The following is a 25833-nucleotide window of genomic DNA, read 5'->3' as shown; positions in this document are numbered from 1 at the left end:
AGAGAGGTGTCGGCGTCTTATGATGTTACATCACTGCTGTGAAGGGTCATTTCAACAACTCCACCTGGCTAGGTAAGATTAAGCAACTAATCTCTCGGTTCTCCACAAAAACTGATGTGAGTGTAACATCACAAAACCAATCGCCGGGAATGACAAACCCATGAAGTGGCAAACGCTTATAAAAAGCACCTTGATGATTATGTGAAAAAGTTCAGACAGATGAAACTTCTCAAGACCATAGTATCCAAATTAACAGACTTTTCAACAGGGAAAATAAGAAAACAAATGAGAAGTACTGTGCAGGATTACTCAGCACCTATCAGTGAAAAACCATATTGACTTTCCTTCTGATTAGGCTACAAATTTTGTTACAGCCCTCTACCTTCCATCACCAAAAACAGGGACTTACTTTCAAGTTTCTTCCAAAACTAAGACCACGCTGCAGCAAACAGACTCCTTTTATTTGGCTGTAGCAAGCCTAGCACAAGAGTAGCAGAGGTGCTTATCTCGATACCAATCTTAACTACTGTTCTAGCTAGCATATAGCAATGTTGTTTGTTTTTGTATTCAGTCTTAACTTTTAACTTTTTCAGAATTATAGACAGGGTTAGGGTTTTTTGTTTGTTTTAATTAAAAAAGGCAACTGGAGATTTCTTCCCAAAGAATAAATAGAACACTAGGTCAAGCAACAGTCATTCATTTATTGACTTAAACAAGCAAGAAGTATCCTCAGACATAATGGCCACCACTTGAGCAATACAAATCAATACTACTGAAGAACAGGGAACATCTTTTTCTCTCACCCCTCCCATCCCAGAAGTAACAATAGAAATAGCAGGGCCCCTAGAGAAAAGAGAAGGAGAAAAATTATAAAAGGCGCTTATAATGAGCTGCAGAGTTGAAACATGGATACTAAAAAATCATTAGCTACTCCACCATATCACCACAATCACCTCAAAAATAACTTTCATTGTTCCATTTCTACCAGGTAACAAATATATAGCGCTGTTTAACAGCGATTTCAATGTATTAACAACTGTCCTCAGCTGAAGCAGAACAGCAATTGTTTATATTAAATTTGAGACTGCAGGTAGAAAGAAGCGTTTCCAGAGAATATGATGCAAGTCTTCTCTAGTTAATGAAAAGGGAGCAGGGGGAGAGACAAAGCTGTTTTTAACAGTTACTGTATGTCTGTAGCAATCAAGCAATTCATTCTCTGTTGATATTTCATTACAGACACAATATCCTGATAGAGTATGTCAGCTCTACTCACCCTATGACAGTTTCTGAAGAATGTATCTATAAAGTCGCTTAGGTTGCGGGCCACTGAAAATCCCAACCTGCTACTCCTGTGCGGGTATTTTTTTCATCAGACACCAGCCAGAAAAAAAAAAAAAAAAAAAAAATCCAAACAGACTGCATGCAAAACTATCATTGCTATATCATTTAGTCTTCCTTGTAACAGCTGAAAATATGAGTAAGGCATTCCTCAGACTTAGAGAAAACATTAGGAGGCTGTAGTTTTGCAGGCAAGGAGACCTTTTATTTTAATCCATTAAAAGAACCCAAAATAGTCAGCAGGTGGCCACATCTATCCATGTTTCATTAAAATCACATAAACCCTAAGTACAAAAGCACCACTGATTATTGCTCTAGAAAAACTGCATGAAAAATTCAAATACGCACAGTAAAAACATCACCATATGCACAAGACTTAATTTCTTAAAGCAAGTGTATGGAATGCTGATCCAATTTTACACATACCTTGCAATATTAAGTTGATATTTATATTACTTGGCAACAATGGGAATTTCTAAAAGCACTGTTATGAGAAGGGAAATGTTCATATACAGTTTAATATGTCAACTATCATAGTCCTAAAAAAATTAGCATTTACAAAATACTTGATAAAAATATCTTTTAAAAGTTGTCCAAGAGGTACATAAAATCAACCCAAAATTTTCATGATATTTCATTCCTTCTTGTCACCTACAGATTCAGTTTTCTGAGCCTGTGGAGAAGAAAGAAAAATTAATTACTATAGTACATTGTTGTTTTATATGTATAAATACCCACGCTACTCCTACTCCTTTGATTTCTTATTTTTAACAGCTCAATTTCAAACCTATATCGGTATTACATTTACAGAAACAAAACAGGTACACTCACACACTTCTCTTAATTCATTGGTCCCAGCTTTTCAAAAGCAATACAAGCCTTACCTGTCAGCTTCCTTTGTTCATACTGAAAAGCACCACACTACTACCTGTTTCTATTCACTGCACACATGCAGAATGCTCTACCGTACCCTTAACTTTCACTGTTTCAATCTGCCCTTTTACTGACAGTGTGCTGGGTGGGGCACCTCTGGATGTTGAAACACTAACAGTTGAGCGAGAGATGCGAATCTGCAATAACATTATGGGCAATAAAAAGAAACATTATGAACATGCTATCAATGTCTGAAAGGCTGAATAATTAAAAAAGCACTGATTCAATCAGCAGGAGGTATGTGTGGAAAGTACCTCTTCAGCTTTATTTTCACCATTTTCAGATGGTGTAGTACCTTCCTTTGCAGCTTCTTGCTTTTCATCCTTCTTCCCTTTAGCACCTTTGTTGGCCTTTGTTCCAGGTTCCTTCTGACAGAAGATTAAAAACATGGGCACAGATGTTGCATGAATAGCCACAACTCTACATCTTTATCAAAAAACCTTCATATGAAGTACGAAGCCAATTCTAGCAAGCTGCATGTGCTGGACTGAAACAGAAAACCAGCTAAATACCACCTGAAAAATCTGTATCCAAAGTTATCCAGACTCACTAAATTTCTAGAAAATTTTCTTCTCTGTTGTTTCTCTTAATTCACAGGGACACACACACACACAAAAAAGTCAAACTTTTTTTGGCTGTACTGATTAAAAACCAAAGGTATCTAAAATATCTGTATGAACAAATCCAATTACAGTATATGGAAAGCTTATTTAGCCAAGCACAAACACCGTGCTGCTTGTGCAGCAGCACTACAGTTTTGATTAACATGAAATAATAAATTAGATTAACAAAATTAAGCACTTTTGTTGGCTGTCCTTTTGTTAGTTTGGTAACATCTGTGATGTTCATTTCATGTCAATGAAAGAACCAACCAACACATCAGAAAGGCAAACTGATAAAATTCCATCTGCAGCAACACAAAGCAGAGAATTTATCAAAAGGAACTATCCTAACGTCTACAGTTTCATATGGAGATATGCTCTTAGACAATTCCTACGGTGAACCTACTTTTTTTCTTATTCCTTGCTTTCTGTATGTATTTATAAAATAAAAACTTAAGTAACGGGATAAAAATGTAACTGACACTTGGAATATTTTTTTTTTGCATTGGTAGCTAAAATAGTTTTGATAAACCCTGTGAAGAGCTTCCGTGGGATCATTCGCTCCAAATTCTCCATGCAAAATGGCAACAGTAGCTGGGAGCAGGGATACGAAGGTCAGTCTCCCTTTGAATTAGCAGCCTTTCCAGGGAGGTCCCCCCAGAGCAGTCGGGCAAGGAGGAAGGGATGTCCTTAATCCCAGTTACAGGGCAGCCTGAATTACTCCTTTCACTCTTGAGCTTCGATGTTACACAGCAGCTACAATGCCTGACTGAGATGCTTACTGGTGGTGTATAACATCTTAACTCTTCAGCTACAAATGAACAAACTGAGGACTTAGTAGATCTGTAATTTGCAAGCTTTGAACAATAAGAAATCCTGAAGCTGCATTATCTTTAGTTGCTTATTAGCGGGGTCAGAGTACATACTTGCTGCTTTTCGTTTAGACCAATATTCATATACTCCTTAAACTGTGATCCAGTTGGAACTCAGGAAAAAAAAAAAGATTACTGTATTAAAAAAAATAAAAAGAGTTACACTGAAAAGGGCTCCAGTTGCCTGAAATAAGCCTTGGATGTCAATGCAGCTTCATCTGACTCATTATACCATGTTCATTTCGTAACATGCACTGGAAGATACAGAACCTACCACATTCCCTTCCTTTACTAGTGCTCTTTTTAAGAGAGAAAAGCAGGACAGACTCAGCCAGACATTGTTAGTATTTTAAGTTGGTAAGTTATAATGTGTTCAAAGTCATAGCTTTATTTCACATATAGACTTCATATCCTGATACTTGCCCAGCTGAGATACCAATACAAGGACTTGAAAAATGTAAGCGAGAGGAGTGCTAGACTGAGTTTCCAGCAGCATGTTTTTTTCTGATAAAGCAATTGTTCTTATTTAGCATTCCCCTTGGGCGCAAATAGATCTACGGTTTCTGAAGTACATGATTCACATGCTGAAATCCTGGAAAGGTATTTCAGACTCTAATAAGATTTTAATTTGACTGTAACTGACCTAGAAAACCCAAACCATTCAATTTAAATATATTTAATTTCACCTTTAATTATAATTGTGCGTTCTCAGCAATTGCCAGGCTTCAAGAAGAGATAAGAGTATCTCACTATGAAATGAAGTACTGCCCCTCTAGACAACGAAACAGGATGGCATGCAGTAATCTCAAATCCTATTGTAGAAACCAAACCTGTAAATTTCAGGAAAGGTGTAGAAAAGGTGAAGATTGTTTTTGAAGGAGAAATGAACTACAAACTAACATAGTCTGCATATCAAACAGGCAAGACTTTTTGTTTGGGCCAGTAATGAGGCCAGGAAGGGGTGGAACAGAAAGAAAAGAATGATCTAATTTGTTTTTTCTTTTTGAGGGAAGAACTGGGAGGAGGGCAGGGGAGCTGATGCCTCTCACAAATACTCTGCAAATTCAACTGTTTGCAGTGCAAAAAGGGAGTGTACTTGCTTATTATTGGCTACAAGGATGGCAGCTGAAGTGTATTTACCTTAGTGGTTTTCCTTGGCTTGGGTTCAGGTTTTGGTGGAGCAGGTTTCTAAAAAGACATTTTTAGTTGCATGATGTATTAAGCACATTACCAGAAGCCAGCAACCCAAGCTCCACGCAGCTTCCCCCCACCCACCCCTTCCCTTACTTCCCACTCGTTACCGTGCACCTAGAAAAAGACTGAAAAACCTTAATGCACCTCCTCACCGTACATACACCTATTTTCATTAGCTCACTCTAGGAGTCGAAAGCAGTTTGAGGGTCATTTGAAGAGACAAACATGGAGATTAGAAGTAACTATTAAAAAGGCCTATGAGGTAAGTTCTAACAGAGAAGAGGAACTAAACCCAAGTACTAGTAGTGGCAGCAAATGAAACCCTCAAAGGACAGCCTTTTTTCTTTCACAGACAGGTTGCACTTCCACAACTAACAGCCTGCAAAAGGGTACTGAGTCAATGCTGAATGTAGCAGACAGCACTGCACTGAGGTGGGGAAATGCATCTTCTATCAGAGTAACTTCCCAAAACCAAGAAAATGCAATTATCTTTAGCTCTAGAGTTGTTAAATACCCCTCAGCAAGAATTAAAATTGAATCAAGCAAAATGTAACAAACCTGCTTGGTCTGAGAAAGCACTAGAAAAGTATACACCAAGAGCTGTCACGTATACTTACAGCTGACAATCTTGCTGATCGTCTCGTGGGCTACAGAAAAGGAAAAAAAGACCATTTTAAAGGCGTACAGCAAACAATATTCAAAGCAACACAGTATCAGTCATGATGACAGTATAATACACATCCCTACCAAAATACCTATCTATTGCCAAACACAATTCAGGGCTTCCTCATCTTGGAGGACCAAAAATTTTAAAAGGACAAAATGATGTGTAATTCCTGACAAATTCTCCTCTAAATCTACTCTCAATTTGGTGAGATACTATTTCCCCCCCTATTTTACAAGTACTGCACTACGTCTGTTACTGCACTCCTGAGTCTCTCCTGAGTCTGTTACTGCACTACGAAAGGTTCACAAATACATTAAGTGTGCCTACCTGTGCAGAGGACGTTGGATCTTTCTCACAAATACTTAAATTTCACAAATACTTAGAATGATGTTTCTGTAATTTATTAGATGTTATTTGTAACAGCCAGTAAGAAATACCATCTGATAAACAGCAGAATAAAGGTAACATCCTTCCCTAGAGGATATCAGAGCCCTAAAATTTCAAAAATGAAACTGAGGGGCCCCTTCACAATACCCCCCACACTCAATCCAGGAGTGCATATAAAGAGGCATACAAAGGCAGCCGCAGAATCACAGGGGAAAATGATTTATTCTATTTAAAAATAATTCTAAAAAGGAAAGAACATCAAATATTTTTTCTTCTTCCTTCATCACCTTCCTTATTAAGCTTTACTTCATTCTGTTCTTTCTCATAAATTTACTATTGAAGATGAGTTAAGTCTTCAAAGCATTTGTAAGCTCACTGGCTTGCTAACAATATTTTTTGAAATCATTAAAATAGATGAACCCACGATCAAGTTACACAGCATGGTTAGCAAACACGATAAAAGTTTGGCCTGTATCATAAAACTGGAATCACACTTGTAATCAAAATAAAGAGACAACTCAACTGCAACAAATATCCGGTGTAACACAGCCGAAACAGTGAATCAAAAATACCTTCTTAATTATGCATTAAGCATTTAAGTTGAGACGAAAAACCATGGCTCCACACATCTCTTGCAATAGAACAAAAAGCTGTTGTTTATGCCTGAAGAATGCAGGAGTTTGTATTCCTTGGAGCAATTTAAGTATCATTTGTGGAAAGCAGTAGTGAAAAGTTCAGATCTGGGTTCAGCAAAATAGAAGTCTTATCAAAAAACACCGAATGATATTTTCAGCTATCAAACATTTATGCATCTTTAACAAAAAACATAAATCTCGCTTTTCTTATAAACAAGTCTATTTTCACAACTGATGATGTCTATACCTCAATGTCAGGGCATCAAAATGTTGTATTAGCATTTACTTTTCAAAAGATTACTGTGTTTTTCTACACAAATTAAAATCTCTCCCATATCCCCCAACTGTGCCAGTTCCATGTCTGGTTTCATATGTTTTGCATTGCTATCAGGAACTCGGCATAAGCCCTCCAGCTCCTTTAAAAATGCCTGAATGCCTGACTGGTACGTCATTTTAATTCTCATTCAGGGTTTGTACGTATGCTGTGTTATCTGCTTATAAGGAGATAATCAGAGTCAAGTCAAAGGCCACATCTTAATATGATTTTGGAACTTTTTTCCCTATTCAAACAGTTGTACTAAGACAGGAACAATCAGCTTGCCCAGCTGTCTGTTTGACACTGGTCCACTAGCAAACACCCATGGAAAGAGTCTATGAAATGAAGCAGACAGAACAACACTTTGCGCTTTCCTACTCCTCCAGCTTCTGGCAATCTACAACTGCAGACTTTCCAACCTGGATACTACATATACATCACATGTTTAACAGTCCCCAAGGGACATTTTTTTTCCATAAACTTGTCTAAGAAGCTAGTGAACTCATTGGCACTTTTGGTTTCCATAACATCCCGTAGCAGAGTTCCATAATGCGGTTATAATGCTGCGTGGAAAAGAAAAAGTAAAATCTCCACTCTTTACTGTCTTTCCTCTAAACTTATTGCCTCTTACTTTCACTATATCCCACTTGTTCTCAGGTTACTAACTGCCTTTCTCTGTGTAACTGATGACTTTATCCCCTCTTATATGAAAAGTCCAGAACCCTAGACCATCTGCTGGAATCCACTGAAAAGCTGCTCCCCACCCTCTGCATGTGCCGCTGTACTTCATATGCTTCTCATTCTATCCTTCTTATGGAAGAGCCAGGAGAACGTTTTGTAGTTTACATCTGGGTGCCCAACAAAGTAATCTTGTGATATGCTGATGTTTCCCACTCTGTCCTCTGGTATTTTTCCCACATTCTATTTACCTTGTGATTAGAAGTAGTGCTGTTGTCTAACAACTGCTCACAGTGATTCCATAATCGCTCTCCTGATTAGCGGCTGATTTGGTGACAGTCACTGCCATCTTCCCCTTGCCATGTGAATTAATTCACATTTCTTCCCTACTCTCTTCTCATATCTTTATTTATTATCAGTTGTTAGGAATATCTTCCTTATAATCCATGCAAGCTTAGTTTCTTGAAGAACCATGTTGGGGAGCCTTATCCAAAAGTGTTCTTCAGATGTAAGCAGGCTGTACTAATTGGTATGCCAGCATTTATACACCTGTTGTCTTTATAAACAACTCAGCTGTGTGAAGTATAACCTGTCTGCAAAATTGGTGTTGACTCCCCCATTATGCTATATAAACTATTATAAATTTGTCCTCATGTATGCATTCTACTGTTATTTTTTTCTTTATATTATTTAACTAGTTTTCCAAGTCAGACTTACAGCCTTCATTTTCCAGAATCCTTTATCTGAAGTCTTGGGAGCATTTCATTACCATTGGTTACTCTGGCACTGGGGCCAATGCAAGCAGTAGAAGTTACATCCTGCGTGTAAAAGTTTGGCTATTTCACATTTGGGCTGCTGGTGAATAGAGCCGTGCTGTCTAGATCTCACTGGCTCGATTCAAGAACATCCTGCAGATACTGCACCCATGGGAAATGGCTCCACTGTGAGAACCTCTGTAAGAATTACCCACAGCAGGAGTTTCATTACTGCACTTCAGCTTCACATTTGGCTTGCTGGAGGGTTTGCTCCTTCCCTCATTATTTTCCATCTTTACAGAAACACTTTTAAAAATGATAAATTTCCTTTAATTTGCTGTTAAGCAATTCTGATTGGGAGGGTTTTTTTAAAAACAGCATGCTTTTCTGCAAGCTCCTAGCATGGTCTATCACATAGCCTCTTTGCCACCTGCAACCATTATACCTTTTAGCTGCTCATTTTAATAGACTATCATTTTAAATAAAATTCCCTTTCTTGATATCAAAACTTACAATTGTGGAGTTTATTTGGACTTACATTCCTGCAAGGATGACAAACCTGAATATATTATAACCACAATTACAGATTAGTTCTCTGCTAACTGTCTTTTTAACTAAGTCTTACAATACTACTGAAGAACATCAAGGACTTATTATCCTTTTATTGGCCCTTTGATTTGTTCCTCCAGGAAGCAAGCACTTACAGTTTAAACTTATTTTTTTGCCTTTGTAGTGCCATCCTGTGCCTCTTACCAAATCTCTGAAGGGTAAGTGAAATCTCCATTAACACTATTGCTGTCCTCAGAACCTCTCTGATCACCCGTAACATCCCATTGACACCTATTATTGTGGTCAAATGATACCGGGCCCAGGTTCTACACTATAACCATCCCATTAATGCATGGCTCAGCAACCCACAAAGGACTTAGCTGTAGTTATTGATACTATTAATCTTGAGAAATATTAAAGACAAGTAAGGCATGGAACAATTCCATCCCATCTCTAATGAAATGTAGTTCTCCAAACTGGATAATTTGTGCCCCAGCATCACAGTGCCCCAACACATTCCCATTACCTACCGACGCCGTCATTTAAAACGAACAGGTCCAAGTTGCCCAGATTTCGATTTGCAGTTCTTACAATGCAAATCTGTTGCCTCTTCTTACAGGGGTGACTTATATTTCTCAGTAATGCTCTTTGACCTTACAGATGTCAACTTCTACGGCTTCTGTGGCGTCTCCCTCCCCATACCACTACCCAAGAGCACTGACTTCACCCTTGCATCATCAGCCACTATTATCTTGACTGAAGACTACTCTAAGAGCTCTCACATTTCAGAGTAAGCAGGCTCTCTCTAGAGAACCTGTGTAATTCTGTAAACTTCTTGGTCCTTCTTCTTTATACAAGCAGTCAGCTCTCAAACTTGTAGGGGAAGGAACCTTACTTTTCTGTCCCTTGAAGAAGTAATATTTAAATTGGGACAGAGAAAACCATTAATTCAGAGCAAAAAAGATTACATTTTTATGATGATTCAGGCAGCCTTTTCATATTTTGTGAAAAAGAAACTAATTGGTCTTACAGAAAATTTCATAGGAAGATACTGAGATACCAAAACCCATTCTTCTCAGACTTCCTTTCCAGTTATTTTTTTTTTTAGGAGCTCATTATAATCGCTCCTATTGTTTGAAATATTTTGACATTTTCTTTGCATCATCTTTTTTCTGTTGGATTGACCAGCAACCAACTTCAAGGCAGAAAATGTAAAACTTCATTTGACTTTTTCCCAAGGATTTACAAGAAGAGCAATTAAGGTTTAACTCATTTGAATATTCACCCGTTAGGTCCTGATTTAACTTTGTCTGCTACAAAAGATGACAGTCTAAGAAAACAAATCCCCATACTCCCTTAGCCCTTCCTTTTTTTTTTTTTTTTTTTAAATTCACGTTAAGGCCTGTGACAGACAAGCTCCAGCAAACCTTACTGTAGTGGTCAACACACCACCTGCTGCTTCCTTGCCTTTTCTGACAGAAGTTACTGTGCCCTTAAAACGAATTCAGACAAAGAAAACACAAATGTGTCAGCTGCTCCAGTTCAGAGCCCGGTATCTGAATTCAAGACACCCTTCCATCAGTCACTTAAGCTAAGAATAGCTTTGATGGAGAGCGGCTGAGGTGCGTGCATTAACCCTCTTCTGCCAACTCACTAAAGACACAGCAACACGGTTCCAGGCAGTGACACCCCACACTGCTGCATTACCAGAGTTTATCTATAAAAGCTCTAAATGGTCCTGAAATTTATTCTGTGTATCGGTTAAGTCCTATGAAACCTCAGTGCACCAAAAACAAACTATGCCAAAAAAAAGCTACAAACGTGGTTTGCTGCTGGTTTTAAGCAAACTGTCTTCACTTTCACTGAAAACACCTCACCAGAAGTGGCAGAGCAATGTGTAGTCTTCTGATATTCAAGACCACAGATCTGCAGTTAAATAAATACATGCCAAAATGAATTAAAAGAAAAAAAATAAAAAGGAAATATACTTACCTCTTGTTTAGTTACTTTTGCTGCATCCTTGCCTTCAGCACCCTCTGGAGACTAAAAGAAAATACTAAGTTAGTGCTTTTATTACAGACTTAAAAGCATCCAAGCAACAGCAAACAAAATTATGGTGAAAATGCTTCTTTCTATACATTGCAGCAACTTAAGGAAGCCTGGTACAGGCACCGTTGTACCAAAGCCATTCTAGATTTTCCAAGCAGGAACACCAGGACTGATCATCACCAGGTACACATGCATCATACCACACAGCGTCCCCCAGTGATCCCTGTAGCCAATTAACCAAAGCATCTGCAGGCTCCACTGGGAGTTTCACCTAATCAGCAGTTGGCAGCACAACAGTATGAACTGGAAACCCGAGGTTTGCTCTTCTAGGGATTCTGAAATCCCCAAGAAACTTAGCGTGTTTCTTCCCAAACATGAACTTCACTGGTAATGAGATGAGGCGAACCAAAAAAGCCCAGCATTACTGAAATGAGTGATTTCTTTATCTTATTTAATCCTTTTGTGCCTCAGGCTCGTTCAGATGGAAGCTTTAACAGTATTTTCCCCTCATCTCATCTCCACCATCAAAACAGCAAAAATCAGTAAAACACCAAGACTTCTGCAGGGAAGCTGGGGACAAACATCTTTCTTGGTAAGAACAAAGCCTCAACCTGGCCGTTGCTGTCTGTCAGAGGTACCAAAGAAACATTAGTTAAACCGCTGTCAGAAATCCAGCTCCTGTTCTTTCATTTACAACCCAAGATGCATTACTTTACATTTTGCAAACAACAAGGTTTCCACCTAGATGCAAGCGATTCATGGAAAACCAGCACACAGTAGCAGTTGGGGAAGAACTACGAGAAAGGCATGTGTTGAGAAAGGCATTTAACAGGCAGCAGAGAAGGCAATTCGGTAGCCCTTCTGTTTTTCAGTCAGTAAAGGAGCAGGCTAGTTACCTTTTCCTTTCTCCTTCCAATTCACCCCTTACGCACACACAGGTTTTGACACAGAATTCCTTGGAGTTACACAGGTGGGGGTTGGAGCAGAGAAAAGGACAGGCGGGTTTGCAGCAGCTGCCCACTGCCTTCTCCTGTCATTGGGCACTAACATACTTACAGAAAGACACTTTGCAACTCCCCACTCGAAAATAAAATGTGGCTTTGTTACTCGGTGCTCTCCGGCCAGAAGCGAGGCATGCCACAAGAGCAGCTGGTTTAAAAAAAAGCCGAGCAGCGATCGCCTAAGCAGCTAGCAAACAGCAGGAAGTTAAGCAGCACCGAGCTGGGTAGAGCAACTCAGAATAGCAACAGTCAGGCATCCAAAATGGAGCCTGGCTGCTCCCCCCAGCTACTGCAGCCTCACCGGCCTCCTGCAGGACTGCTTCAGGTTTGCATTCCTAAAAGCCTCTACGTTTGGTTATGAAAGAGCTGCTACAGCTCGACGGTGTGGTGCTGGGAGCATAAAGAGCCGTAAGCAAAACAAAAACAAGCAGCTCCACGATCAGTCACTACCACCCTTGTTCCTACAACTTCCCTCTTCGGCGCACAATATGGTGCAAGCTTCAAGCACAGCCTTCCCATAGTTCATGAATTCATAACATCTGTTTCTCCTGTATGAATTTTCTCAAGTCTTCACAAACTTGCGCTGCACCCTTTCTGTTACTCAAATAGCATCCTTCCTGCACTGGGCACCTATTTATATATGAAACCTGTGAGAGAATGTCTCATCTTCTCCTCACGGGGGCCAAGAGGCTCGAGATTTATAGGGGCAGGGACAGAAAGACGGCATGATTCATTTCCTTTGGAAGCCAGGCTGAAAAACTCCCCGTAAACTAAATGAAACCAATTCACACTCCGCAAGCGGGCTGTTTTACACCGTTTCACTTTTAGGAGCCACAGAGCTTTGAAACAGGGCTAAATCTTCACCAGACGGCACTGTCACATGCCAGTAGTCTTGCAGTAATCACCCGGGAGCAAACTCTCATCCTGCAACACCGTATAGTTAACGCACAGTAATTTACCCCATTATCTCCAGCACTAAGGAAAGACACGTCCGTGTTCCTGACAGACGGGGCAGGCTGTTTTTAGATGTCAGTATTATTGCTTGACGACAGATTTAAAAACTGCTCACGAGGCTAACCACAGAAAAAAAAGTGAAGTTATATTAAAATATCCTTAACGCAGCCACAACCGCTGTAGAGCGCTACGATATGTTACATAACTGCCTGATTAAGTTAGCTAATTAGCCCAGAATTCCTTCTCCGGAAAATCCAAGAGTGATTCTGAAGGCCAACTATCTTCCTCCATGGAGGGAGGTGCACAGGAACCATCGGGAGGTGGTTGCACCACGCTCCCATTTCCAGGCCGGCGCCGATCCCTCCCCTCTGCGCTCGCCCTCCCAGGGCCTTGCCTCCCCGGGAGGCTGGCAGAGCCGCGGGGGAGGCTGTGTCGCCGATGAGGTAATCGATCCAGCTGAAAAATAGCCTGCTGCTTAAACAAGTGCATAAATATTATAAATACAGATACAGATTATAAGTATGGAACCCCCCGGCCCACTCCAGCAGACTTGTTTGGCTGCGCAGCTGCACAAACAATTGAGGCAGTGCAACAGACAAGAGCAAAGTGGCACGGGCAGTCGCAAGCAGCCCGGGACTCTTTAGCCTGTCAGACACCAAAAACTTGTCAGGTGGGGCTACAACATATTTGTTAGAGGAGGAAGAGAAGCTTGTTTTCCCCTCTGTGAGCCCTGCTTGGGCATTCCAGACTGATTTGGATCTTCATGCTAGTTTCCACAGCGCTTTCTCCTCTCCCTTGGGATCAGAGATTCGTATGTGAACGGATCTGAGCCGAGCGCAGCTCCCAAACAACTTGGCATGCCACACGCAGTGGCAGCCTGCATTCATATTTGGGAGTCAAGGGGCTTTTACGTAGAAACCACCAAAACCTTCAGGTCCGTGCCCCTGCTCTCATCCTTTCTGCTGGTGCCAAACCACCACAGGAACCCTGGTTTCAAGGCCACCACGCGTACCGAGTCACCCATCCTCTTGGCATGCGGCTCACTGTGTTTCACATGACACCCCAGGCACATTAACACATGCCTTGATTACCATGCCTTGCTCTGCAAACTGCCCAGGGGTGGGGCCTTCCACACAGTTAGTCTGGTGAAGCAAAATCAAGACCAGTGCTGGCACCGAACCACGGAGATGGGCACAGCGCAGCCTCGGTGATTCCCCAGCTGCAGCCCCTCGCAGGCCCGCACTGCGCTCATAGAGCAGCCTCTGTAGGCCTGCCCCATCTGACTGCGTGGATGCCTACGAGAGACAAGGCAGATAATAAAAGAAGCAACAGATAAGGCCCAGATAATAGCATTTTTTTTTTCCACTCACAGAGGTACACAGAAGGCACAGCAAAGGAGCTGACTGGCTAACTATAAATATGCCTTTGACATTTAATCTAACAGCAAGTTTTAGGTTCAGATGACCACACATTGTGTCATACCTCCATTTGCACTACGTATTGGCAATACAATTGGAAATGAAGCTGCAGCTAAACTTTGCGAGGTCTGTCAGATCTGCATAAATTTATACCACAAGATTAACCTGAAAGGCTGCGTGCAAGATTCCGCATGCCTATCAGCAATCAGTTGGATTTTGTGGTGGGTTGTTTTTGTTTGTTTGTTTTTTGGCCTTCTCCTCTTTAAGGTACAACCTAGGAAATGGTTTTGATAAGATTGGAAAAAACAAAAGAAATATTAATAAGTTATTGAGAGCACTCAGGAAAAAAAAAAAAAGTAAAGGAATATTGAAATTGAGCTTCTCTACATACACAATTATTGCATTTCACCAGCTGTGAAATGTGCACAAGAATCGGTGTTTCCACACACCACAATGATACGGTGGTATCTGCAATGCCAACACCATAACAGGACTGTTGAGTTGAAAAGAGAAAGCTAGATAACTGCTTTAAGAAAACTTTTTAAAGAACAAACTGACAAATTTCCTTTGCGGTTGATCTAAAGGCTGGATGACCTGGTGGAGATGCACCACAAAAGAACAGGAGAAAAAGCTTCAGTTCTCTAATTGAAATCCTGCAATATAAGCATGATTTAACGGGGACACAGTAACCCACGGTAGTGAAGTTACTGATGTTCGTTTGAGAGATCCAATGGTGCATGTTTGAACCTGCAGTGACCAGCTTCAGGATAAACACTTCATACATAGATGAGTGGGTTGCACTATCAAAAAGGAGAGTACATTAAAAGCACGAAAAGTGAGAATACAAGAATGTGAGAAGTAACAGTTGGCATAGGAGGTGGCTTATAAAATGAAACAGATCGTTCATTCTGGGAAGGATCCTATTACTAGCTGACACTCAATACCTCAGCTCTGATAGGACAGAAATTAGTCCTTTCATACCCTTGTAAAAAGCAGATACCAATTTCATAGTAACTACCAGGTTAAGGAGTTAGAAAGGCAGAAATCCTTCACTGTCCTACCACACGAGCTCTCTCTGTAGTGTTTCCTCCCTTCTTTGCAAGCTGTTCTGCTCAACCACACCTCAATACACTGCCTGTGATGGGATTTGCCTGTGGATACTTTCCTGGCTCACTGTTCTAGCTGTGATTTCCATGACGTAATGCTTTGGTCATTCCTCCAACAACTTTTTTCACCAACCAAAATGTGATACACAGGCTGCCCAGGGAGGTTGTGGAGTCTCCTTCTCTGGAGATATTCAAGGCCCGTCTGGACACCTCCCTGGGCAGCCTGCTCTAGGGAACCTGCTTTGGCAGAGGGGGTGGACTTGATGATCTTTCGAGGTCCCTTCCAACCTCTTCAATTCTGTGATTAAAGCTTGCAACAAAACCACTGTAAGAAAAAAAAAAAAAAAAAAAAGGACATTATATCAAGCCCTAAGCCATTTGGGGGGCAGGAGGGGTTACTGCAATGTTTTCCTAAAATTTCCACTCCCCTCACTTCCCTGTGAATAGAGCTCTGCTTTAGCCTAAATTTAATTCAATGAATTGTTTCCCCATACACGCAAGATCTTCTAATTATTTCTGTCTTCACAAGCAGCTCTGAATTTTGCGCCATTTCATAAACGTAATTAAAATGCTGTTTGTTTCTTGTTTTAGATTAACAGAGACTCTGTGGGTTGACTAATTTAACACCAACCAACTCCTGCACCATCCTTCTAACCATTGTTTCCTCCTTCAGTTCCTCCAGGATCTTATCATTAACCTTTGTTTATAGCTGGTTCTTTGATCTGCTTTCAGCTGATACAACTATGTTCACTGCCAAGGAAATCTGAATGAACTCTGCAAGTGGAATTAAATCACCCTATTAAATGCTTTAAGAAATCAGGTATTCTTCCTATCGCACTCCTTCGTTTCTTTTTTTTTTTCTACAACAAGCCTGACCCTGGTTTAAAAAAAAAAAATGCCATTAATGTCAAAAACATGTAATTCTGCCAGAACCATGAAGCACAGAATAAATCTGTTTAGTGGTTGCATTTTTACAATACTTATCCAAACTGCTATGTCTTGTACTCTTCCAAAAATCTGTGGGTTTTGTTCTGTTTTATATATATATATATATTCCGTTTTTGTTGTTGCCTTTTTTTTTTAAAGAAAAAAAGAGTTCCACTATGCAGATTCAACTTCAGAGGTGGGGGTACATTTATACATTATTTATATAATATATATCTGCACACACATATATATGTGCATATAAACATATGTAGATACAAGTTATCCATATGTATAATCTGTGCAAACGTTGTATGTGTGTATATACTTACATATATAAATAAAATCTTGACTCTGTACAGGGGGAGGCTGGGAGCTGCATGTTCCTAAAGCTTGTCAAGAAATATTTATAAAGCTCTAAAACATGTGTGACATGGTAACTCCCTCCTGCTCCATACACCAAATTATATTTTGCTACTTGTATTAAATCAAACACATACTCATTACTTTACAAAAAACTGTTTAAATACTTATTCTTTAAATCTATATAATATTTAATCTTTTCTGTTAAGAAGCATTACAATATTACAATGAAATATTATACAAGACGTCATTTTTAGAATATGAATCCCTTTACTTGTGTCTACTAAGAGCAGAATATTTAGTTTTCTAGTCCTTTGGGGGAGAATGTTGTTGAATCTTGAAGTTCTGAAAACACAAACTGTACTTTAAAAAGTTTAAATATAAAGAAGGCCATTAATATCCCCTGGTATTAATGTGCAAGTAGGAAAAAAAAATCAGTGAAAAAACAGTTCCTGATCAAAATCTCTGTTCTTCATTAGAAATTCAAGCCAAACAGAATAAAGATGCATTACGTTTTCAAAGAATATGTGAGAAAATAAGAATACAAACAGCCTGGATATAATCAAAATTGCTAGGCTCAGAAAACAAAACAAACAAACAAACAATTTTATTAAATTCCGTAACTTTCAAACAGTTAAATTCTGTGAGTGTTATGCGTTTCCAGAGCAGACAGACAAGACAAAAAACAATTTAGGCCTGGGGTATTTCTAGATATCCAAAGCCATCCAGAACAAGTACTTTTCCTTCATTTTAGGTAGAGGCCTTGCTATTGCCACTGAATGGGAATGGCAATTATTGACCAATATAATTTAAACCACACTGAAATTCGATGGCACACTTTGAAAGTCTCACCACTGTCTTGGCTTTTAGTTTTTACATCATTTACTTGAAGGGTTATATGATTCGGACTGGGACAACTGACTTCAGAAAAACAGGGGCAAGACCTTCCAAATTTGTCTTCCCTCAAGTCGGGTTTTAGAATGGGCCATTTTCTACCTGCAACACAGCGAAGGAGTAAGAGCAGTTTTCAGAGGTTGCAGATCAGATCTTTAAAACAGCAGTGTAACTTAAGACAGTTCCTTATTCAGACACTGAAATAATTAGCTGTGTTTTAAAAAATGCCCATTAGCCACGGGAGCAGTGAGCAGAGCGCGTCTATCTGAAGTCATCCAGTTTCCCCCTGAACTCCAGACCCGAGAATTCAGCTAGGTAGTGAGTGAATTCTTGTCTCAATATTTGCTTAGCAACTTTACTGCCACCATAAAATAAAAAGGCAGATTCAAAGAATATGATGGATGGCATTCAACCACTAATAATAATATTTCTCTGGCCTTTCAAAGCTGGCGCCAGTTCTGCAAGTGAGATGGAGCTGATTGACTCATGCAAGTCTACATGCACAGCCAGAGCTTTAAAACCTTAAAGGCCAGGTTTTGAAATCATCCGTGTCTAAATGGAACTGATCAGGCCTTCTAAGCAAAATAGCACCAAATACTTCTGAAAAAATACATAAAAAAAAAAAACTCCTTAAAAACAGAGATTAATTTATGCAACTATTTTCAATAGCATAATTGATTCCCAAAAATAGCCACCTCTGACAAAGACGTACCACAAATGACAGAACAAAGGTGTATAATTCCTCCCCTCCCAGAGGACTAACTGTGATAAAAACACAAATCTAGAAAAGAGCCTTTGTTGTTTTTATTGCAACTGAGAAGTGCCACAGAACATCAGGCACCTCGGAGCCTCTGTTGTCCCAGGAATGCTTCCAGCTGGGGCTGACAAGAGCATCGCCCTATTACAGCAGGCAGAAAGGAGAGCTCCACAGACAACCTCAATATGTTTCAAAATAAGGTAAACCAACAGGCTAAGTCTGAGAGGAGGAGGTGGGTGGGATAAGAGAGGATACGGGGCAGTGACAAAGGACGTTCCTACTACAAAAAGCACCAACACCTCTCCTTAACTCTGCCTGAGAGGAACAGAAGAGTGCAGAAGTAAATGTCAGCAGACACTTGACTTCCAGCCATGGAAGCACCCTCTGCTGCTACTAACTCAGCATCAGAACAGAGAAATCTAGGTGGGAAGAGCTGACATACCTACACAGTCCCAGAGAAGCTGGTGTTGATGGGAACGCACACGATCTTTCCGCACAGACAGATCCTAGCACTCTTGGGGAATTGCCTTCTATATTTGCAGCTTTCACTGTTACCAAGCACACCCACTCTTTACTACAGGAAGACAGGAGCGGTATCTCCAAGCTACAGGAGTAATTAATTGAAAATTGGTCACCAAGGGACACCGAGGGAAGAAAATAACCAAACAAGCCCAGCGCATCTTTTTCCATAACAATGCCAGGATACGATCTGACCACCGAGTTGTTCTGAGGAGCAATGCCTAATGAATTAAGGAACACCCCTCTACGTACCCTAACTTAGGGACTCAGGGACAGCCAGAGGAAGGCAGGCTATGGCTGTGCTCTGATGAGCGCCTGGCTGGCAGCAGCGGCCACGGTGCTAGGGAGAGTTCTGCCTGTCCCCACCAAACAGCCAGCTTCCTCTTCGTGCCAGCCTGTGGGAAGCTAGAGCAGCAGAAAGGCCCACCTCAAAACTACCTCAAATGTGTATGACAGCCCACAGGTTAAATCCGGGTAAGGAGAGGAACGGGTATCTGGACCTGCTTCTTTTGGTCTGGATACGGCCACCTGAAGTATCTGTCAGACTGCAGTCCGCCCTGTGAAGTCCGATTGCCCAGGAAAGTGGTTGAGTCACCATCCCTGGAGGTCTTTAAAAGACATTTAGATGTAGAGCTTAGGGGTATGGTTTAGTGGAGGACTTGTTAAGTGTTGGACTCGGTGATCTTGGAGGTCTCCTCCAACCTAGATGATTCTGTGATTCTGTTTTGCTGACAGTAAAACTGAAATAAGAGGATCTTACTTCTGAATGCAGCCAGTTGCTCATCCCCAGCCCTGCTCCCTCCTAGCGGGTTATCACACATTCATTGCACCACCGCGTAGCATCTCAAAACTGGAGCACTAAAATGATCCAAGGAAAAAAATTAAAGGGCATGTTCACATCTGTTGAGTAAGCGAGCTTTAAGAGGATCACGGCCTGCAACTTTAAGTCCAGCACCTGAAAACTCCTTTTTGGCTAACAAACCATGGTAGATATCACTGTTCTGGCTGAGCTTGGTTAACAAGGAGAAATGCTAAGTTCCAACAAAAGCTGTAATCTGGTTTTACTTACACCCTACACTAAGGATACACATACATCAAGCAAAATTCAACTTCATAAAACTTCTCTGAAATGAGGATACACCTTGGTTCATACCAGTTCTACATACTGCTTGGGTATAAAATGGCAGAGAAAGTAGCTTTTCTAGTAAAATAGAAGAAAAAAAGCACTAAACTGCATGGCATATACCAGCTACATCCAGTTGCATAAACAGGACTTCTTTATTTTTTTATTAAAAAACAAACAAACAAAAAAAACAAAGAACAACAAACCACACACACAAAACAACAACTTCATGCTGATAATTCTAGAATGCAAAATAGTAACAACCCCACTGGCTTGTTGAACTACTATTAAGCTTATTTTTGATTTTCCTTAAGAGCATCACTAGGTACTTCCCTAAAATCCCTGTACACAACAAGATGACTTGCATCTGGTTAGTTTTGATCTAGAAGATGATGACTTATAAAGCAGACTGTGTTACTGGCTGCACCTCATCAGACAGCACGCTTCCATGCATGGAGCAGCATTAGGAATTATTTTAATTCTGTGAAAAGCTAAAAATGTTGAGGGTGCCCATTCATTAATTCCAGTTGTACTTCAGTGTGGTCTAAGAAGAACATTTTTATACATTGTAATCAATTGTTATTAAATGGGTCAGATTTTTACAGGATTGTATAACGCAATCAGAGGCATTTTAGATCTATAAAACCTCGGTCAATGAGTTTATAATCACCGTAATTCTAAAAAACCAGTCATAGCAAAAATTACATTAATAGCTCTTTTACGCTTTTTAATATAAACCACAGACAAATATATGTTGCATATATTTAACAGCCCTGTAATATTTATTGCAGTGTGGCATAGCAGCGTTATTCAAGAATGACTTTTTTCAGTGCCACTCAACACTGCTACACTGCATTACATCTAAATCATACACAGATAAAAACATGATCCTTTCTGCCTAATTTTTATATGAAAAATGTAGGTTCTTTGAGTCGGTCAAGGCCAATCAGCAATTTTGTTTGCTGATACACCAGGGTTTAAAATTCTCAGTGGTTACAAATTTATTACTAGCGCTACAACTTCTAAAACTGAAAAGCCATAATAAAACATCTTTTCCCCTGTATTAGAAGAGTCCTGCAGTCTTAACATGCTTTGGCACCTCTGTTCTGTTTGCCTTGGTTGAATCTAAGTGCCTGTGCCTGCAAAGGATGCCCAAGGCAGAAGCCCACCCAAGGACTCTGCTGGCACGTTAGGCAGGAGATTTTTCTAAGAGGGGGTACCTCAGTGACATGGATCCAAAGAGGGGCCTTTTCTACCGTTGTCTAGCAGATTTCCAGCAGTTACTGAACAACCTAGGATTGATCCATCCAACACAAAAAATGGAGCAGAAACTACCTTTACAGAGCTCTGACTTCTTAGTCCCCATGTAGCAGAGGTAGAAAAGAGGAAACAGTCAACATCAAACAGGGGAAATTTGGAGAGAATGGGAGGGGGTAGAAGACAAGACATTAAGGATCTGCTGCTGACTCCCTTTGCCCTTGTAACTTGTAACCACCTCCCGATCATGAAACAGACCGCAGAATTCCCCCATCCCATGCCCTGCTGTGTTCGAGGATGAACCAAAAAGTGCCTCTGCTACAGACCAGCAGCTTCCGAGCCCAGCACAGGGTACTTTGACCAGTAAGGTGAGAGTCCCCACAGCATCACTGGAGCTTCTGCCCTGCCAAGGAGCTTCAAAAAGAAGTTGACACAGGCTGATGCACACCTGGAGTATTAATTAGAGCCCTACAGCCCTTGAGTGTACTTCACACCGCTGCACTACAAACACAAACTCGCCTACTGCTTTTGCCACAAGATCTACACCTCAACCTGCAGACCGAACAGTGACAGCAAGATCAGAGCCACAGCAAACAAAGCTGTCATCTGCAGGACCCTTGGCTTCATTACCTAATTGGCATTAATCACAAGTTGCTCCAACACTTCAGAGAACTGGTTACTATTTGAAAGTTCCTCAGTTTCTGTGTGCATACCGCTAGGCAAAACAACAAATTTGGAGAAGTAACAACTGTACCACTCAGAGCACAGGCGGTGCTCATTAAGAACCCATCATTTCAGACATCTTAAACTGAGAATCTAAGGTGAGGGGACCGTTCCAACACCTTGTCCATTTATTTCTGTGCCCCATTTCCCTACCAGCTGGGCAGGAACAACATTCCTCTTTGAATACCCAAAACATTGCAGAAACACAAATTCAAACATGAAGAAGTATTTCACAAAGAGCACAGAGTTTAGGTCCTGAGGAAAAAACGCTGGTGAAACCTAACAGCTCTAGGCCAGTACATGTGAGAACCTGCATTTAAACCCAAGGATTAGAAGACATATTGAGTAGACACCTGGTTGGCAGAAGAACCAGGAAAGTAAGAGTCCTGCAGTAAACATGATCACTGGATCACGTAACTAAAAGCACTACAGTAGGACCAGCCCAAAGTACGGCACCTTCTCACTTCTACTGAAGGAGCAGCATTCCAAACCAAACTTCTGAATATCTGTTTTTTCTACAGACTAGCTGGGTGTATTTACTGACTTTAGAGAAAAGGAGTTTGCATAACGGAACAGGAACCTGCCCCAGATGTTCTCCATTATATTTTCACAGCTTCTGCAGTACAGTCGATCCTTGACTACAAGGGAGCAAATAGTTTACAAATGCAGCTAATTAGATCACAGTGTTTTTATTTGCTCTGAAGCCACAGTAATATTCAAAGATATTATTAAAAGCAAGGCATCAGAAGAAGAAGTTGTAACTAGTCCTCCCATCTGATCCATCTCCAAGTGTTTTCAAAACAACATGTGAAGCGCAGGTCATGTTGCTTAGAGCCGGATTAGAGAACAAGTCGTATCATCCCGGAGCGCAGCCCCGGCTCCATACGGGACAGGTCACGCCTGGCCTGGTCACACCCCCCAGAGGTGGTGCACGCACTGCTCAGAGGTGTGAGCACCGTTCACTTCCATGACGATGACACCAAGGCTTCCATATGCACGCCTGCGCGCATGGGTGTGTGTGTGTGACCACACCGTGGCTCTCCTTGTCATCAGCCACAGGACGGCTCCTTGTTCTTCCATGGCTAACGCAGAGATGTTTTTACTGGGGCAGTTTCAAGGTCAAGGAGTTTTCCAATATGACCCAAGAGCTAATTCCAGTTAGGCAACAAAACAAGGGGAAACAACCCCATCCATGCCAAGGTGTTTGCTGCTATCAATACCACAACAAGCCTTCTAGCTCACCCCACACTGGCACGCTACTCTTCTTGTGAAAGGCCACGTTCACACCACAACATGTTATTACAACAGACAAAGCACGCAGACATCTGACAGGAACAGTCCAGAGTTCAACCTCCTTTCGTTTTAGTGCAGTATTTAACACCATCTGAAGACAGGGTGAGTTCTCCCTTTTCCCCACGAACCTCAACCAGCTAGCGATACACCAAGACCTTACGCCACGGCCCTGCAGAGGACAGACAGCCTGACGCAGTCATTCGCCATATTCACCAACAGCACCGTGCCAGAGACTCAGCTACTCGCTGAAGTTTACATAGAGATGCAAACTTTGTTCAGAAACGGACAGAAGAGCAGAACAAAAAAAAAAGATCAGCCAGTTGAGGTAACCAAGGCATACGCAAAAGCAGGTGCGAGCAGTAGCAAGCCCCTTCTGGGATATTATTTATTTACTTAGCCACAAAATTATGAAGTTTTCTCATTTTGGTTCCTGGGGTTTATTACCCGATTAACGTTCTGATATTGGCAGTCTTTTTCTAAGCTAAAAATTTTGTTTTGAGAGCAGAATTCACGATTAGCTGCACGCAATGGCTCTCTGTCCAGGTGGGAGCAGACTGATGTAACCGTTCAGCTACTGCCCTACCACTGACTGCTCGCTCTGTGGATGTTACTCTGGAAGAAACCAGACTGTTGTGGAACACTTCAGCAATTCCACTTTTCTCAAAAAGCGTTGTTCAAATGCTTCCTGGACCCAGGGCTTCCCAAAACCTGTATTTTATGCACAATCTTAAAATGCAAATGCTTGCCTGTACGGTACAAAGTAAATCAAAATTTACCGAGTAAGCTTTGTCTCCATTGCTTTGACAACGCACGTAAATTTTTTTAATAGTCTTCTAAAAACAAGCCATGTTCTCATGGACCTACTATCCAAAGATAAAGTTTCTCTTGACAAACACTTTGCCACAGGCAGGAAAAACCTCCACGGGCAACTTTAACCCTACTCCCCGTTCGGAAGGGCAGCCTGACACGTTACCGCTGACCTACCGCAGAAGGGCCAAGGAAACGGGGCGGGAGGGCTGCGAGGTCCCCAAAGTTGCCCTGAGATCTCTAATTGTCAGCTTCTCCCCCGTGGCAGGCGCTGGGGGAGCCGAAGGACGTGGGGAAGGCACAGAGGGAGGAAAAGCGCTTGGGGCCGGCTGCCATCGAGGCGAGGCATGCCAACGGAGGCCACCAGCCCCACGGCTGGCTGTCGCCCCATGGGGAGCGAGGTTTGTCTGCTCGTTTCGAACTCGGGGTGCGCAGATCCGCAGCACGCTTTATGCCTCTGGTAAGGAGCAGGGCTGGGGGCACCCGGCAGCCGCCCTCCATCCACCTGTGGCTGCACACAGCCGGCTCCACACCACGGGAGGCCGCGGGTGACCTGGTTTTGGGGCCGGGTCCCCAAACCGCAAAACCACCCCCCCGCAGCCCCCGGGGAGGGCCCAAACCCCGCAGCACCACGGCGCCGGGAGCCCCCCAGCCGCGGCCCCTTGGCTCGGGAGGCCGGGGGGGCCCGCAGCGGGTACATACGGGTCCGCGGGTCGGTTCTAACATGGCTCGCCTACTCCTCCTCCTCCTCCTCTTCCTCCTCCGGGCCGGGCGGGACGAGCCGCACCGCGGGGCCGGGGCTGAGGCCGGGCCCCTTCCCCCCAGAGCCGCCCGCTGCCGGACTTCGCGCCCCTCCCCCCCCCCGCGGGACTCATCCGCAACACGGCGCCCCCCGCCCGGGGCCGGAGCTGCCCCCGCCGCTCCCCCCTTTCTCCCCCTTCCCAGCCCCCTGCTGTCACCGGGAGGGCAGGGCGGCGGGGGCGGTTCGCGGCCGTTACCTTTCTCTTCGGCATAATGCCCGCCGGCAGCGAGGCGACCAAGCGGCGAGCGCGGATCCGCCCGGCGCTGGCGGCTCTGCCCGCGGCTCTGCCCGCTGCCCGCCGCCCCCGGCGGACCCCCCCCCGCCCCCGCCGGCGGGGGGCGGGCGGAACGGGGCAGCCCCGGCCGCTGATTGGCTGCTCGGCTCCCGCCCCGGCGGGAGCGGGCTAATCAGGGGCGGCCCGCGCAGGTCAGAGGCCGGCGGCGCGCGCGCGGGGCGAGGCGGGAGCGCGCGCGGGGACCGTTGGGGACGCGGCCCTGAGGGGCGCTCCCCCGGGCTGGGGGGTGGCGGCTCCTCGGGGTGTCCCCCCGCCGCGCTGGGCAGCGCTTGGTGGGTGGCTTCGTCGTGTTTAAGCAGCCCTTCGCTTCCTCCTTCCCCTGGTTGTGGCTTCTCCTCCTCGGCTGAAAGCCGCTGCAGCCTGTCCCCGTCGTAACCGCCCTCCCTTTTCAGCCCCTGGGCTGTTTTCCAGTGTGGGCCCCCCCCCGCTCCTCCAGGGCTGTGGGGGCTGCTCGCACTCCTCACGCTCCCTGTTCAACCGCCACCAACGCCAAACGCCGCTGGTGAGAGAAACACCACAGCGCTAGGCTGCAGGCTGCATGGTCAATGAAGTCCGAATGCCAACAAACGCTTCTCAAAATATAATTTTAATAAAATAAAGGATATCATTTTAATAAGAAAAA

General features: G+C 42.8%; 1 protein-coding gene across 3 annotated transcripts; it reads right to left on the bottom strand.

The window, feature by feature from the left end:
• Nucleotides 1-681: 681 nt before the first annotated feature.
• On the bottom strand, nucleotides 682-25278 carry HMGN3 (high mobility group nucleosomal binding domain 3). 3 transcript variants are annotated; one of them, XM_035321817.1, is made up of 7 exons: nucleotides 25113-25278; nucleotides 10919-10969; nucleotides 5557-5586; nucleotides 4886-4933; nucleotides 2526-2636; nucleotides 2309-2408; nucleotides 682-2011 (listed from the first exon to the last, which is right to left on the bottom strand). In XM_035321817.1, exons 1-7 carry the CDS (start codon nucleotides 25125-25127, stop codon nucleotides 1998-2000), a joined length of 369 nt encoding a protein of 122 aa, XP_035177708.1. In that variant the 5' UTR covers nucleotides 25128-25278; the 3' UTR covers nucleotides 682-1997. The 3 variants fall into 3 exon arrangements, with proteins under 3 accessions (XP_035177708.1, XP_035177706.1, XP_035177705.1); XM_035321815.1 differs by having other exon boundaries at nucleotides 2526-2639; nucleotides 25113-25277; XM_035321814.1 differs by lacking the exon at nucleotides 682-2011 and having other exon boundaries at nucleotides 2039-2408; nucleotides 2526-2639; nucleotides 25113-25277.
• Nucleotides 25279-25833: the final 555 nt, after the last annotated feature.

This window comes from Oxyura jamaicensis, chromosome 3, assembly GCF_011077185.1.
Source record: "Oxyura jamaicensis isolate SHBP4307 breed ruddy duck chromosome 3, BPBGC_Ojam_1.0, whole genome shotgun sequence".
NCBI classification, from domain to species: Eukaryota; Metazoa; Chordata; class Aves; order Anseriformes; family Anatidae; genus Oxyura; species Oxyura jamaicensis.
The sequence above is the reverse complement of the archived record's forward strand: the minus strand, read 5'-3'. Positions and strand labels throughout refer to the sequence as shown.

What these genes read in the sequence shown, in the direction of transcription:
- HMGN3 (XM_035321814.1), bottom strand. An exon ending in CAAAAGTAACTAAACAAGAG is followed by an intron (nt 5,587 to 10,918) that starts GTAAGTATATTT and finishes CCTTTTCTGTAG; the next exon opens with CCCACGAGACGATCAGCAAG. An exon ending in GATCAGCAAGATTGTCAGCT is followed by an intron (nt 4,934 to 5,556) that starts GTAAGTATACGT and finishes ATGTCTTTTTAG; the next exon opens with AAACCTGCTCCACCAAAACC.